Source organism: Cicer arietinum, chromosome 5 (assembly GCF_000331145.2).
Source record: "Cicer arietinum cultivar CDC Frontier isolate Library 1 chromosome 5, Cicar.CDCFrontier_v2.0, whole genome shotgun sequence".
In the NCBI taxonomy this organism is placed as follows: Eukaryota; Viridiplantae; Streptophyta; class Magnoliopsida; order Fabales; family Fabaceae; genus Cicer; species Cicer arietinum.
Window position 1 is genome coordinate 77,948,557 of NC_021164.2, and position 17,233 is coordinate 77,965,789.

General features: G+C 31.1%; 2 protein-coding genes across 4 annotated transcripts in view; one reads left to right on the plus strand and one right to left on the minus strand.

Annotated features, from left to right (window-relative positions):
* Window positions 1–3,769: 3,769 nt before the first annotated feature.
* LOC101512737 (protein NLP5) lies at window positions 3,770–8,711 on the plus strand. 2 transcript variants are annotated; one of them, XM_004500818.4, is made up of 5 exons: window positions 3,770–4,018; window positions 4,675–5,702; window positions 6,028–6,075; window positions 6,166–7,066; window positions 7,592–8,711. In XM_004500818.4, exons 2-5 carry the CDS (start codon window positions 4,821–4,823, stop codon window positions 8,473–8,475), a joined length of 2,715 nt encoding a protein of 904 aa, XP_004500875.1. In that variant the 5' UTR covers window positions 3,770–4,018; window positions 4,675–4,820; the 3' UTR covers window positions 8,476–8,711. The 2 variants fall into 2 exon arrangements, with proteins under 2 accessions (XP_004500875.1, XP_012571497.1); XM_012716043.3 differs by lacking the exon at window positions 3,770–4,018 and adding an exon at window positions 4,038–4,173.
* Window positions 8,712–12,037: 3,326 nt separating this feature from the next.
* The window catches only part of LOC101512418 (uncharacterized), a 16,361-nt gene continuing 11,165 nt past the window's right edge, over window positions 12,038–17,233 (minus strand). Inside the window, exons 27-39 of one of the 2 annotated variants that reach the window (XM_012716015.3) lie at window positions 17,021–17,170; window positions 15,341–15,406; window positions 15,099–15,243; window positions 14,865–14,929; window positions 14,712–14,777; window positions 14,378–14,471; window positions 14,166–14,202; window positions 13,966–14,023; window positions 13,675–13,785; window positions 13,455–13,522; window positions 13,059–13,125; window positions 12,913–12,981; window positions 12,038–12,486 (exon numbers count right to left, since the gene is read on the minus strand). In XM_012716015.3, the coding sequence (XP_012571469.1) occupies window positions 12,406–12,486; window positions 12,913–12,981; window positions 13,059–13,125; window positions 13,455–13,522; window positions 13,675–13,785; window positions 13,966–14,023; window positions 14,166–14,202; window positions 14,378–14,471; window positions 14,712–14,777; window positions 14,865–14,929; window positions 15,099–15,243; window positions 15,341–15,406; window positions 17,021–17,170 (1,077 nt within the window). In that variant the 3' untranslated portion in view covers window positions 12,038–12,405. Of the gene's footprint in view, window positions 12,487–12,912; window positions 12,982–13,058; window positions 13,126–13,454; window positions 13,523–13,672; window positions 13,786–13,965; window positions 14,024–14,139; window positions 14,203–14,377; window positions 14,472–14,711; window positions 14,778–14,864; window positions 14,930–15,098; window positions 15,244–15,340; window positions 15,407–17,020; window positions 17,171–17,233 lie in introns of those variants that run through there. The other variant, XR_012163217.1, reaches the window with a different exon arrangement.

Below are 17,233 nucleotides of genomic sequence, written 5' to 3' on the forward strand. Positions count from 1 at the left end.
ATAAAGAAAAACAACTCATTATTTGACGCCAATCCACAATTTTACAACAAAAAACTATTATTACTCAACTTGCAAATTTTATAAAGAGAAAATTGTAAATCCTTCCATGCAATTTTTATCCGGAAAGTTCTATATTCTTTCAAATATAATTTTAATTTGTATAGAAAAATTATAAATCCTCAAAGACACAACTCCGATATACCTAAAGGACTAAAATGGTTGTGGTGGATAAAATTAATTTAAAGTAATTATCAATATTTATAATAACTTTTTATTGTTTTTTTTTTTCTCTACGGTATTCAAGTTGAGAATTAGATAAATATCCACTTTAGCATAATATATCCTAATAAATAAATTAAGTAACTAAATAAAATATATATCAAATTAATAAATTTTTAAAATAAAAAAAATTATTAATTTTAAATATTAATTAATGTAAAATTTATTTTTAATTAAGAATATTATTTTACATTTTTAAACTAACTAAATAACTAATTTAATGGTTATCAACTTTCTCTCGAAAGGAAAAATAAATCAAAATGGTAGCTAAAAAATTAATGTATTTGGTTAAAAATTAAGATTTGATACATCAACTTTTCAATTACTCTATTTGTTTATATTTAATTCAAAAGTAGTAATTTTTCTCAAACAAAACTTTTTTAAAAAGCTAAATTAAAGCTGAAGTTTTTATAGAATTTTATCGCAATTTCATGAGTGTTAATCAATTCACATCATTTTATCTTATGTCACATCAATTATAAAATGATACATCACTATTTTTTAATTTAAAAATATAAATTAGCGACTAAAATAATTAAATATAAAAATAAAAGATCGATTTCGTGAATTGAAAAAAATAGTTGAGCTAAAATTGCAATTAAATCAAAAGCTAATTAATAAATGTCATTTTATTTATTAAAAAAAAAATCAATTTCACTCCAACGTAATTGTCTGTCGATTAAGCATGCAATATATATTAATATAAGCAATACGTAATCCTATATTTTCTGATAAATATTAATTTAAAATAAGATGAACGGTAAATTCAATATGATATATATTCTAAAAATAATACTAAAACGCTGAGATCATTGTTCATAATCTGGTTATAAAATAGAACAAGTTCTCATAATCACACGTATCTAAAAACAATTTGAGTTGTCATTAGTTTCTTTTGACTTGTAAATTTGGAATGCAAAGCAGAGTCAAGGCGTAAAGGTGAAGCCCACCCTCACGTCATTGATATTGATATTGATATTATGTTAGTTGTGATTTTAATTTTGAGAAATTAATATAAAGAGAGGAACTTACGTGAATACGTTTAATTTTAATATGAATTATTATTCAAATGAATAATATTCTTATACGATGTCAAATATAAGTTAGATATTTTATCATAAACAACATTTTATTTATTTATTTATTATGGGTAATATATATATACATAAAGTTGGATGTCTGTTTAATTTGGATTTACATCGCTCTTGCATCTGTTGATCTTGAATCTTAGCTACATTATTATTCTCTCTAGTCTAGCTTTATACGGTATATAAGTTATCACTTAACAACCTTTTATTTTATCTTATCTCCAACTTAGCCAAATTGTAGTCATATACATCCCCCAAAAAAATAAAATCATATTTACTCATAAATGTTATATATGAGAAGAAAATAAATATAAATTATTTATAAATAAAATCTTTTTTATTTATCTACTTTAATATTTTTAATAGGACTGTCTTAAATATTTTGAAGGATATGTTTTAATTTTAAAAATTGAATCCCTATTATAAAAAATACAATTTTAATTATTAAAAAAATAAATAAATTTTAGTTCTTAGATTTTTTATTCTCTTTTAATTTTTATTTTGATTTTTTTTATTAAAAAAATATATTTTTAGTCTCTATTAAATCAAATTAAAGACTATAAGTGAATCAATTTTTTTGAGACTAAACTTAAAATATCATAATCTTGTAGATTAAAAATATATACTAAAAATCACCTTCATTTTATTATATTATAAAAAAATTAAGGCCTTCACTAATTAGAGGTGTGCTATTGGACTCAAGCACAACCCAATAGCTGGCCTTGTTTGTCAATAAAAATAAAAATAAACATAAATGTTATATTATATTTATAAAACAATATTTATTCGTTGAAATTAGTAAAAATTATATTAAATAATACAATTTAAAATCGCTGAAACAGAAAATAATGAATATGTGAATAAAATCACATTAATGAGTGTAATAGCTTAAAATGATAAAATACATAAAATATGATAAAATCTATGAATATGATAAAATTGAAGTGTTAAAAAGTTTCATACCTCCAAAACTGTAATGTTAACGATGTAAAAATTATTGATTGAATCTGCACTTGATCGAAATTAAATTGTTAATCTAAATCAAACAAATATCATAATAAAATAAAAAAAAAACATAATGTTGCACTGAAATAACAAACACAATAATACCGAACTAAACAACAAAGTCAGAAATAATAAATATATATATATATATATATATATATATAAATTATTCAAATAAAATAATAATAATTTAGATGAATCTAAATTAAAAATTGACATTAAACCATACATTTTCGAAAAAGAGAAATAGAATAACAAGGGCTAAGGATGAGAAGCTCCTACTATGTTAGAGTTTTGATAAGCGGCAGAATAGAAAATAACATTTGTTGCACACAAAACTAAGTGGCATTTATCTAAAGTGAGAAAATTGTAGAATAAATGAATGATATTATAATTAATTATATATGTGTATAAAATATTAATATTTATTCGATGATTAATTATTGATTGTTATTATTCTTTTAAGAAGAATAAAATTCAAATTCACCTCAAATTAATTCAGTATCCTACAATAAACACATTAATAGTCCATTCAAAAAAAGTTATAATAACATTGAGGAATATTTGTAAAATTTAATATAATTAATAAATAGCGATGTTATTAGGTTGAATCTCATCTTTCGAATTCGAACTCATAATCTTGTAATTATATACGATTTTTTTTATTATTTATTCTATAAAACAAGAAATTGATAAACTATAATTTTAACCGATGATTGAAAGAATAAGTTAAAATTTTATTAATTAATAAATCAAAACACAACGTTCTATATATTAAAAATTAAAATGCTAGTTTAAAAAAAATTTACTTTAATTTGTCATCAACGATAGTAAACTCAACCAAAACTCGAACTATTGAAAAAGCATCCTAACTCAGAAGAAGAGTTGTAACTCAGAAGAAGAGTTGTGGCGTCAGATTCCCTAAACAAAAGTCAGGAACAACCCAAGGGGGTCCCATACGAGCGTGACCCAATACATTTTTATATTTTAATTACAGTACTTTACACTATTCTATTTCATATCTTTGCAAAATATATTTGTACCAAAATATCCAGTCAACGAAAAGATTCAAATTGATCTGTAATATTTTAAATTGAAAAATAAAAGTCTTTACTAAAAAAATATATAACAATCAATTATATTTTGAATTTCTAAATAATAAATTCTTTTAAATACTATTTATAAAACTATCTATTTGGTCAGTATACTTTAATTGTATAAAAGTATATATTTTATTTTATTGTTTGTAAAATTAATAAAGCGTAGCATTAGCATATAATATATCACGGCAAACGTCACCAAAGTTGGAAGGATTCTGATTCCGGCACCAAGCAAACAAATAGTACAAAATGAAAAGAAAAAAGAAAAAAGAAAAAAGAAAAAAATGCAATATTAGTTTATGGAATGTGAGAGTGAGAGGATGATTATTGATTAAACCTTAGATTAGTTTAGTTTAAGAAAATAGTAAATTACATTGTTGAGAGTGTGTCGAGTTTAGGTTATATCTTAGGTCAGCTTTTGGTTTGACTTTAAGGCAAGTTTTGTGTCGTCATCAGTATCTTTTTCTCTCATTGTTTGGAATCATCACCCTTCTCTGCTTCCTTCTTACTTCTTCCTTCTCTTGCTCTTCAGCTACCATTATCAAGGTTTTCTCTCCTTTTCAACTTTCTTTTTTTGTTAGTATTATTACTATTTATAACTGGAACAAACATTTTACTACTACGGTTTAAACAATTCAATTTAATTAATAATTAAGAGACATGGTTTAGTTTGGTATCTCCGAGAATCTTTACATGAGGAGGTGTTATTCGTTTATAAGTTTACCTCATCAACTATTATATGTTATGTTATGTTATGATTCTTCTCTTTTTTGCACACATATATAAATCATTATATTGCTTTCCTTCATTTATTGGAATCTTTCATTCAATCAAGTGCAAGTGTATGTGTATTGTGTTTGAGGAAGAGAATCTTTTTACTATGGCTACACCTTTTCTGCTCCAACTCTCTTCTCACTTTTTGATTTTTGCTTTGGTGGATTTTGACTTTTGCTTATAACTCGAATAATTTCTATATTTGGGAGTGAGGGGACTGAAAATTTTGATTTGCTTTTCAACAAAATCACAACTTGTCCATATTTTGACTCTATTATGCTGAAAAGAAAGAATGATCTAATCTAATCTAATTATCATCATTTTGTTATTCCCTTTTTTCATATTGTTATTCTTTTGCAAGATTTCCTCTACCTATGATAGGTATCAATATCATTTGTTACTGACATCATTCACAAAACTTTGGACAGAGGACATTAATTTGGAAATTGAAGACACAAAAAATCTCATATCTTTTGACAACAAGACAAGGTATTTCAGATCTGTTTGGTAGTTGAAACATCTATACAAGTGTTGTTTTGGTTTTTGGGGAGAAAGAAGTAGAAACACACCCATCATGGAAGATGGTGCTTTGACATCATCTACAACCATGATGGAAGCTCCACAACCTGATGAAAATTCAATGGATTTTGATTACGTGAGTGAACTTTTGTTAGATGGTTGTTGGTTAGAAGCATCTGCTGATGGATCTGATTTCTTGCTACAAAGTTCACCTTTTTCCAATCCCCTTTTTGACCCTTCATTCACTTGGCCTTCCTTGGACAACATTGACCCTCCCGATAACGTGGATCGACATAAATCGCAAGATGCTTCTCTTGGCACCGAACAAGAAAGCCGAAGTATAGTTAATGTCGATGGTGGTAGCAACCAGAAGGAGTATCGATTTGAGACTTATTCAGGTGAAGGGTTTTTTAGTAGGTGGTGGATTGGACCAACACCGAATTCGGGACCTGGTGGATCTTTCATAGTGGAGAAGCTGATAAGGGCTCTTAAGTGGATCAAAGATTTCGATAGAAACAAAGATATGCTTATACAAATTTGGGTGCCGGTTAATAGAGGGGATGATAGGCCATTTCTGACAGCTAATGATCTTCCTTTTTCACTCGAAACAAGGTCTTTAAACCTTGCAAGGTACCGAGAAATCTCTGTGAGATATCAGTTTTCTGCGGAGGAGGAGGACTCGAAGGATTTGGTGGCGGGTTTGCCTGGTCGAGTATACAGGGATAAAGTTCCTGAGTGGACACCTGATGTTCGATTCTTCAGGAGTGATGAGTATCCACGAGTTGATCATGCTCAAGAATGTGATATTCATGGAACATTAGCAGTACCGGTGTTTGAACAAGGGAGCAGGACATGTTTGGGTGTTATTGAGGTTGTGATGACTACACAGCAAAGCAACTATAGCGCCGAACTTGAGACTGTTTGCAAAGCACTTGAGGTTTTTCCCTTGCTTATTTGCATAGACTTTTTGTTTGGTGTCATTTATACAACACAAAAGGATGTATGTAACTTAACCCAAAAGAACTTGAAACAAAGAACTTCAAGTTTTAGAACAGTGAAATTATATGTTGCTGTCAACATTTGATATAGTGCACTTTTACAAATTACACTGCTCATTATTTCTCTCATGACTGAATTGCTCATTTTTACAAAGAAATGCTTATGGAAACGAACGTTTTAACACGCCGTATATGAAAAGCTCATTGAAAGTCATAACTCGTTAATACTAGTTTATTGATTGGGGAAAAGCTGTTAACTTGCAGGTTGTTGATCTCAGAAGCTCTAGACATTCAAGTCTTCAGAATGTGAAGGTACATAGAAAATCATCTCTATGGCAGATTTTGATGAACTCATTCAATTCTCAATTTGTTTCTCATAACGAACTGATTCAATTTGAGCAGGCACGCGACAGATCCTATGAAACCGCACTACCTGAGATTCAAGAGGTTTTGAGATCTGCATGTGAAATGCACAAATTACCTTTGGCTCAGACTTGGATCCCATGCATCCAACAAGGAAAAGACGGGTGTCGGCACTCGGATGATAACTATGTACACTGTATATCTCCGGTGGAGTATGCTTGCTATATCGGTGATTCCTCGGTAAGGTTTTTTCACGAGGCTTGCATGGAGCATCACTTGTTAAAAGGTCAAGGTGTTGCTGGGGGTGCTTTTATGACAAACCAACCATGCTTCTCGGCTGATATAACTTCTTTAAGCAAGATCGATTATCCACTGTCTCATCATGCCAGGTTGTTCGGATTGCGGGCTGCAGTTGCCATACGACTCCGAAGCATATATAGTACTTCAGATGACTATGTTCTTGAGTTCTTCTTGCCTGTGGATTGTAATGACAGCGGGGAACAGAAAAAGATGCTCACTTCATTGTCCATGATTATTCAAAGGGTTTGCCGCAACTTGCGGGTTATAACAAATAAGGAATTGGAGAAAAATAACTTATCAGCAAATGAAGTGATGGACCTTGCTGATAGTGGTTTTGCTAGCGGTGCAACTTGGTCGGAACTCCAACACAGGAGGATGGCTGCCTCATTGGATGGTGATTTTTTTTTTAATGAAACAATGGGTGGAAAATTCTCAGAACAGACGCAGCAACAAGAAAATCTTATTTTAAAAGGAGATACTGAGTCTGGTAGAGAATGTTCCCTTTCTGTTGAGGGTAACTTGTTGTCAAGTGTGGGAATAAGAGAGAAAAGACGTCCCAAGGCAGATAAAACTATCACTCTTCAAGTTCTTAGGCAATATTTTGCCGGAAGTCTAAAAGATGCTGCGAAGAATATTGGTGGTAAGCCCTATACACAAGCATTCCATGTTAGGTTTTTGTTTGCAAATACTAAGGTACCATTTGGCACGCAGATAGAACATAACGAGATTTTTCAAGTCTTCTTAATTCTACTCATTTTAGTGAAACCAAGTTGTGTCATTTTGTTTTTATATCATCATGGTCTTGTTAGGTTTTATTTTTCAGTTGTCCTAAACATATAATGAAACCTCATGGTCATGAGAGTCCCTTAGTTCTAACATGTTTTCTAAAACATGCTCTAAATTGGAAAGTTAGTACTTGTTGCTCAATTCATACGTTTCTTGTTGTTCTGTTCTGGTACATTTCTTGTTGTTCTAAATTGGAATGTTAGTACTTGTTGACAACACTGGCTCTACCTGTAAAGCCAGATAGAAAATTTATTGATCACATTCATTGTTTATGGTAAGTGCACATTGGCATATACAAGTGTCTCATCTATTAGTTCATTATTTGTAATATCTATTAGAACTCTTTCATTAATACAATCTGTTGAATGTAATGTTTCAGTCTGTACTACAACTCTGAAAAGGATCTGCCGGCAACACGGGATAAAGCGTTGGCCTTCCCGGAAGATAAAAAAGGTCGGCCATTCCTTGCAGAAACTTCAACTTGTCATCGACTCGGTTCAGGGTGCCTCGAGTACATTTCAAATTGATTCCTTCTATTCAAAATTATCCGATCTAGCATCACCAAATTTATCAGGAACCAGCCTGATCTCAACTCTGAATCAAATCGATAATCAAGTCTCATTAAACACACAGCCGGATCCCGACTCGTTGAGTCCAGAAGATGCATCAAAATCACCCTCCACTTCGTGCAGTCAAAGTTCATTTTCAAGCCATTCCTGTTCAAGCATGTCAGAGCAACAACACCACACAAACAATTTTGCTAGTAACAAAGACCCATTGGTTGGCGAAGATTCTGTTGATGTTGTGTTGAAGAGAATCAGAAGTGAAGCAGAACTTAAAAGCCTGATTCAAGATAATAATAAGGCGAACGTCATGCCAAGATCACAAAGCCATGAAACACTTGGTGAACACCCGATAACCGAGTATCACCAATCTTTATTGAAAACCGATCGCAAAGCGTCTCAAAAGGAGGATGCTCATAGAGTAAAAGTTACGTATGGAGATGAGAAAAGCCGGTTTAGGATGCCAAAGACATGGTGTTATGAAGATGTTGTGCAGGAAATTGGCAGGAGATTTAATGTAAGTGACATGAGCAAATTCGATATCAAATATTTGGACGATGATTGTGAATGGGTATTACTAACTTGTGATGCAGATTTAGAGGAGTGCATTGATGTTTGTCAATCTTCTGAGATTAGTACCATCAAACTCTGTCTACAACCCTCCAGTAATTTTATCAGGAGTTCTTTAGAATTTAGATAGAAAAAAAAAATGCCTTTTGTGATTGTAAATTACAAGATCCTGTGTCATGTATGTGAATAAGTCTTAGAAGTTTGTAGTTTTAAGCCAAGATTTTTTTATCCTAAGGAAATTGTATTATTTTGTTAGACTATAAGGATACACTTTTGTTTGTCCTTACATAAACCAGAAGCAATAAGCAGGTTCAACTTTTGTTTGTTTAGTATGATGATTAATACAAATTGTAAAATTTACGCCTCCGTCTTAGTTACTTCTTTTTGTCTTTTCTAAAGAATCTAACTCAGTATTTCAGGATTTACAACATTCACACACATTGCACCAACTACTTACGTTAGATCCCAAGAATAGTTTGAGTTGCTTTAATTAGAGTTTGAATCATGTTTTATCTGAATTGCTTAGTGTGTTGGGAAAATAGTGTTTTTGTAGTGTGACAGTTCGTTCAAAGTGAAGGCATTATTTAATTTGGTAAAGGACTTTCATACTTCAATTTTGGATTTCTTTTAAGAGAAATAATCTGGAGGCAAAGCAAAAACTATTTTCGCATTTTCTTATTAGATAAATGATCATGGTGTATATTTAATTTGGTTGTGTTTCCAACGCATAAGTCATGTGGTTGTGGTTTGCATTATTGGTCTCAGGCGCATTTGTCTAAAGTCCATGATGCATTTATTATGTAATTCTACATAACGAAATATTAGTTGCTTTAGAATTAGGATGCCAGTACTTTATGGTTCCCCCAACAATGATAAAAAATTATCACAGGTGAGGTATTGACCAAGTTATATAGAATGGGAATGAAGCTACCAATTGGTAATCCATAAATTTTGTTCTAAAAAACTTTATATTTGTTAAAAAAAATGTAGTACATGTTTAGTGGACATAGATATATAGAAAAATGGTGCAGCTTCTTTTAAGGTGGATATGTTTCTCATATATGTTTTATGGTGGACCACATGTTTTAGCCTTTAGATTCATCATATTGGTATTTAACAAACAATTTTGCCATTAAATGATGGTGATCAAGATAACAACTAAATAAAAAAACAATAAAAACCAGCTAGAAAAAGGAAAAGAAAAGGTATATTTGAAAATCTAAAGGACAAAATAAGGCAGAGTTCATGTTGTTCAAACTAATTAAAACACCATCAAAATTTATATGCCATCAAAAGTACATGCATTCATAATCTAAGCGCACATATGACTTTTTTAATTAAGATTGGATAGTCTAAATTTTAATTAGATTTAAACTTTTATTAAAATCTAAAATACCAAATTTGAAATTGAATTCGTTCGATTTTAATTCAAAAACCCCATATGTGCCAAATGAATGCATGATGCTCTGACAGCATGCAATCAAATATAAATTTACAGCTCCTTGGGCACAAAGATAATTTCTGTAACATTTGGTACTTTGCATTTACATCTATAGAAGAGGAACAGTGAATTGTCATGAGTAAATTCAATTAGACATTTGAATAAATACATGTCAGGAATTAGGGTTTCAATTCCTCTTCGTATTGCAGCGTTGACGAAAAGGTTAATGTCGTTAGATTCGTAACCGTTACAACATTTGAGGTAGAGTGATTGAATTGGTAGCGTGATGTTTCGCGATAGCATGACGGAGTAAACGGCGTGGCGGAAAGTGAGTTTGGAAGTGCGCTTAATCTATCTTCTGTTGGAATTAATGGATGTGGCTGCGACTGTGAGGAGAAGGAGGAAACCGCCATTGCAAAACAAGAATCAAACCAACCAACCGCCGCAAAGAAAATGCTCAGTTAACTAACTAACTAACTAATTTTTTATAACGACTAATCTAATTAGTAAATGATCTTTCTTTTTTGTTGTTGAAAGTAAATAACCAATTTATTTATATATAGGCAAAGTTATATCCAAACTCTTTTATCTTATAACTGTCTATATTTTAATTGGTTAATTAGTTAAATTGATTATATTAAATAGTTCAATTGATTATATTTTAATTGATTAATTAGTTAAATTAATTATATTAATCCAAACAAAACTCATAAAATTCATTATCATCTTCAATAAAATGCGAATTTAATCAAATTCATAACTTAAATATTTAAATAAACTCATATTTTTATTTTTTATTTAATGTTGTTGGAGATGAAAATATGAGTTTATTTGAATATTTGAGTTATGGATTTGATGAAATTTGTATTATATTAAAGATGATTATTAATTTTATGGATTTTATTTGAAAATTTTGATGATTTTTTTGAATTTTTGTAAAAAAAAATGATAACATTGTCGACATTTTAAAATATAAAATATCAAATTGTCACTTAAAATTAAAATAAATGATCAAATCAAAAAATAAAAAAGATAAATGAATAAAACATTAACTAAAATTAATAAATTTATGACCGTTATCTTTTTTTATTAATTTATAATCGTTAGCTTCTTTTTAATTTATTAATAATAATAATTTTATTACTGTTATTTTTTTTAATTAATTTTTGACCGTTAATTTTTATTTATTTATTAATTTATGACCGTTAATTTTTTTTTATTTAAATTTTTACTATTGTTATAAAAGCTTAAGTTCAATTTTATTTCAAATTTAAATTTAAATAATATTAATTGAAATTTTTAAATTAATATTTTAAATTGTAATAAAATTAAATATAAATAAAATATTAATGTATAAATTAAAATTATAAAATTTAATATAAATCTTAAGAGTTAAAAAATAATAAAAAAATAAATAAATTGCTTCAAAATGAGGACACGTAAACACTCCTTGATAAACCGCTCAGCGTCCATAAACCCATAGTTCACGTTGAATATGTTCTAAGTGAATATATTATTTGACCGGCCCCATTTAAGTTATGTATCACTAATTCAATAATATATAATGCACAAGATAATTTATATTAAAATTTTCTACATTTATTTTAAAAATAATCACAAATTTTATGTGAATACATACACTAATAACCTGCACAAGATAAAAAGAGTTTTAATATTTATCTTATAATTACCAATAAAATTTTAGTATAATACTTTAAATAAAAATATTTAATTATTATAACTAATTTTAAAGTACCACCACGTTAATGACCATCATGAGTTGAGTATAGTCGATACTAATATTATATCTAGTGTTCAGATAAAATTATTTCAATTAAGGAGAACTTATAGGAAATAAAAAAAAATCAAATTTAATTGGTTATATTGATAGTATATAAGATTTTACACCAACATTGTCTCAAAATTAAATTCTTAAATATATCAGGTCACCTTCATATTTTTCAACTTTGATTTCATATTAGAGTAAAGTTAAATTAACATTGGCTATATTTTCAATTAATTATTCAATAAAAAATAAATTAACATTTAAATGACTTCAGTTCAAATTTAAATATATTACGATCTGTCAAAACTTTATTTTACCATGCCCAGCCATCACACTTCCATGCTTCTCAATTTAACAAGGGATAGAAACACTTCTCATTTGCCTAAGCACTTCTCTTCCCTCAATTAAAATTTTAAAATTTCTATTCGATCATTAACAAACGGAGAGGATTTAGAAATACAAGAATTAAGAGAAAAATAATCCATCAAATATATAGGAAATAAGAAAAGATAATTACAAATAACAACACTGGTTAGGCTAGATATAAATTAAGTATTCAACTGTAATAATTACACTAAAATATTACAGAACTTTCATTTTCTTGTAGTCCTATATCATGTAAAATTGTTTTTCATGTGCTTTAACTTAGCCTTACAAACAAGGGGTAATTAAAGTATATGATATGAAGTAATGGTACATAAGTTTAGGAGCAAATTTGTCAAAATTGGTGTACTTTCCTTTCTTTACCGCCTAAAGTTGATCGTACTTTACAGATTTTCTGAACTACATGCAGACAACCCATCATCCAATGCTTTAGTTTATACTTTATAGCGCTAAGAAGAAGTTGATGAACGATCTCCTCCTTGGTCAGAGATTTTACATCTTGAAGGTGGACCAAAGATGCTTAATACCACCTACAATAACCCAAAAAAGCGTAAACATATGTTTTCAGTTTCAAGAACAAAGTTCAAGCTTCAAGGATGGAAATCCAACGTGTTTTTGTTGGCTGTGTCTAATGTATAAAATAAATATCCTTAGAATGCCAAAAAAAACCATAAAGACGCATTAGATTCTAATCATCGTGTAGAACCACTTAAAGATCCGGTGATTCTTGATCATTGATGACCGACAATAGAATTTGGTTAAACTTTATGTTTAGTTCTACATCTATTCCAACTTTTTCATGTCTGAATGCAAAAATACCACGACTCTTAGAAGCTATAATATGATGTAGTGGTGTACTGTAATGTAACAATGTAACTCATTGCAGCTTTTATACCATTTTATCCTTTTGCTTAATGCATTAATGAAAAACTAATTAAGAGGATAACAACACTGACCGGCAAGAAAACAAGTCCGTGCAAAAAACCAAGAAGTACTAACGACAAGTACATCTGAAAGTAATAAACCTGCAAAAGGAAAAGTTAGTTATTGCAAACATATATGTCACAGTCCGACCAAAAAACAGAGAATGAACTCATAATACCACAAAGACTTCTGTTCTTGAGAAGCAGAGAACGATAACTCCAACCAACTTTGTTAGTGTGATGCCACTGTAATCGCATAAAGAAGTGAATATTGTTAAAAAAATATATCATGCATAAATTTAAGACAACAAATATGTGGATGTGGGTGCAGATGTGACACTTGCCATGAAATTGGTGTTAGAAACAACACAAGTTTATCATGCAAATATGTTAAAAGCAAACTTGAGGGAATAAATTTTGTAAGAAGACTATCAGGGCATCTAAATGTTCATGCCAACGAATAGAATTAGTAGCTAAACCAAAGAACATGAGGAATATGACTTCTCCCTTGCTGCATGCATGCATGTGTGCAAGTCAAGAAACTGAACATTATATTTATGCTAACACAAAATCACCTGAAGACTGAAGCACCCATTGTACCTAGAGCCTCCTTAACACGCTGATCTTTATTACCACTTGTTACCTGCAGTAAGATTTAGTTCCGTGAAACTGACAGAAACTGGTTCATATATAAAAATGACAATGATAGTACTTAAAAAAATGCACCAAAACATAAGTAGTCCTGTACGTGTGTGCAAGGTAAACAAGAAAGCAGAGTGATATTAAGTTACTAACAGTGAAAGAATGAGTCATATGCACACAAAACTCGACAGCGATGCCCACTGACATAACGAGGTTGACCACTGAGATGGCATTCAGCTGGATATTCAGAATCGCCATCACACCCTACAAAACATAATATCGTAAGTAAACAAATTAACATGGTGATTTGAAATTCTAAACATCAAGCACCAATAAAAATATGAAACAATATATAAAAAGAACTGTATCTAAATTACATATTTGATATCTCAATCAAAAAGGAAATAAAAAAATTCAAGTGAGAGGTGAAACGAAGAAAAATACCATAAGATCAACAACAATCATGGTCAACACCAACAAAATGATTGCTGAACTCCATAAACTGCATAAATACCGAATGGGAAGAAGGATCAAACCAATAATTGATTGATTCATCAGACAATAACTCACTGATACTTCTATCTAATTAAAGAAGTTAAAAGGGGAAAGAAATTGAACCATTTGTTAAATATGCTAATCCTCACCTGCATGTGATAACTAAGCATACAATAAATACTGCACCTGTTACATCATCATTTGATAGTGTTAATAATTTCACAGCTCAACACCAACATGCATAACAAGTAAATTGCAGAGTGTAATAATTACAGAAGTGATTGTATAATCTTATTCTGCTCATACTTTTATCAAATGTACAGAAACATGCACAGAAATCCAAGTAAGTCTTAATACTAACCAATAGCTATTGCAAGGTTGACCAGTGCAGTCTTCCATATATTAAGGTATTGCTCAAAAAACATATAAAACACTGAATATGGGAAGATCTCAATCTGCACAAAAGAAGGAATATTTGTTTGAACACATTGAATGTGGTAAAAGTCAAATCTGCTACTTCATTCTTTTTTTACTATAACTACGGCAAGGGGCTCATATTCTCAATTACAGAAGAAATGAGCATGTCAAGACATTCCCTCATTCTAATTAGTATTAACATTTGTTTCTGCAATATATTATCTAATCTCATGACCCAACAAATTTGATTCAGCATGCAGAACAAATAGATGCACTACCTTCAAAGAATCAGAAACCCTTGAACTGAACTCTCGAGCAGCCCTCATGGAATTAACAAAGTCAGCCTAAAACAGTTTTACAGTTAAATTTGGAGCTTTTTGATCAGCGTCAATCATAGAACAGATAATATAGAAATTAAAAATACAGCCAACCTGCTTGTTGAGTGGGGTATGATATGTACGGAATGATGATGCTTGAATAATGCCACTGTCATAGCCTAACAATAAAAATACAATACCAAAGTCAGATATTACATGATCTGGAACTTATACTGCTTCAGAGTTGAAAGGGAGTTCCATGTCTAAAGTCGACATAAAGGAGAAACTTTGAACAGGACTTAAAAGTGACTTGTAACACAATATAACAGCATCTGTAAATCAATGAACCTTTCAGTTCAACACTGCTGGTGTATGCCCCATGACCCCCTTTTGCACAGTCCGCAGATGGCAGAGCACTAAGAAACCACGGCAATTTCTCCCTAAATTGTGTTGTGGAGGGACGATCATTGTGGAGATCTGAATGACGGAAACACTGCACAATTTACCAAGTGTTAGATTGAGGCCTTAAAACAGAAACAAGAAAGTACCGTGCCAACAGTGATGACATTGATAAGACGTTTGTCCATTACCGTTGTACAATCGTTACATACTCCAACTGAAACACAAGAGCCTTCTCCAGGAGCACAGCAAGGAGGCTGGGAAGAACAATTGATTTTGTTAGCTACCAGAAAATTATTTTACACTTTGAACACATCAGAAAAATATTATCCTCCATCGTCTTTCTCTTAATTTTATTACTTGAAAAAAAAAAGAATTTGTAGGGAAGAGGCTTTTATTCATAAATATTGTTTAGCAATAAGCAAAATCCTATCTTGTGGTAATCATCCTATTGTTTCTATTAATTAATTATTCTTTTAAAACTATCCGACATTATAAGTCCCACATCAAGTAGTTTGGATGCTCGATGGAGTATTTAAGTGGTTTGTTTCTTCCTCCTTGACAGATAACTTTTAAGGGTCTATTTGGTTTAACGAAGGGAAGGAGACTAGAGAGAAGGGGAATAAAGATATATTGAGTTCAAAAGAGGGAGGAGGGATTTTAATAGTTTATGTTTGGTTCAAGGGGAGGGATTTGAAATAGTTTTTATGTTTTTTTGGTTCCCTCTCCTCCCCTCCAAATCCCCCAAAATGGAAAATGAGCTCCTGGAGGGATTTTGGTTCCCTCCCCTCTTAAAAATTGAACCAAACACAAAAACTTAAAAATCTTCCCTCCCCTACATCTACTTCCAACGAAACTGAGCAAGGGGTGGATGGTCCTGCAAGTGCTGGGGTTCTTGTCAAATGGCATAATCTGGTTATCGTGTCAGAGAAAGGGATACCTACAGAGGGGCTGATCAAAAAGGCCAATTGAAGTGCCGTACAATGCAGTCGCTGGGATGTCGACTCTGGAAGTGCTATTATAGGGACTTGAGTATTATGGATTGCCTATTAAGTCCTACATCAAATGGTCTTGTATGCTCAGATTACTTCAGTTTGTAGTGTTGCGATAGGGACTTGGGTATTACAGAGTGCCTAAGTCCCACATCGAGTAGTATGGGATGCTTGATGGAATACTTTGGTTCTTCTCCCTTGACAACTAGCTTTTGTGGGAGGGTCCCTCAAATGCTTGGAGGCTCATCACATAGAAATACAATAAAGTATCTGAATTGAAAATCTTAGGTTAAAATAAATCATAAATCCTAGCCATGATCATTAATCTTGTTGTACTACTGAAGAACATTCCTCATGTTCATGAGGATTTTTCCGTTAAGTCACCATAAACAGATATGATGTCAGAATCATTACATAAAACATCAATAAGCCCATACGATAGGATGTTATCTAAGCCCAACTCAAATGAGGGTGATGTGTTAGTGGGTGTGAACCACGCTAAGCCTAAAATTTGGAGAGTGTATGAAAGGAAGAAGAAGAGAGAGAAGGAGTAGTGGCCACCTGGCAGGCAGTTAGTAAGGAGTAGTGGCCACCTGACAGACAATTAGTATTTTCCCCTAATAAGAAAGGAGTACGGGGAGTGGGAGAAAGATCATGCATTCATCAGTTTTTATTACCTTAGCGGTTAGGCAGTGAGGGAATAGTTTTCTCTCTACTAAGAAGCTTTTGCTCTAGTGTTCTCATAGTAATCAGTTTCATATTTCCATTTTAATTAAATACTATTTCATTCACCATTAATATTTCTACTCTGCTCTATCACCATATAACATAATCGAGATTTGACACATAAATCAGTATCTTATAATGTGTGCACCAGACCTGATCATCAGGAGGGCAATAACTCCCATTTGTGAACTTCCTGCAGCACCCAAATGCTTCTGGAGATACCCACACAAGAAAATCATCAAGCCAAGAAGCAGCTGGCTTTGCAATATAACTTGTGTCCGGTACTAGGGCAGCTTTAGCGATCTACATGGTAAAAAGACAACATTTATCACAAGGAGTACCCAAGCTATCACATATGTGTAGGGA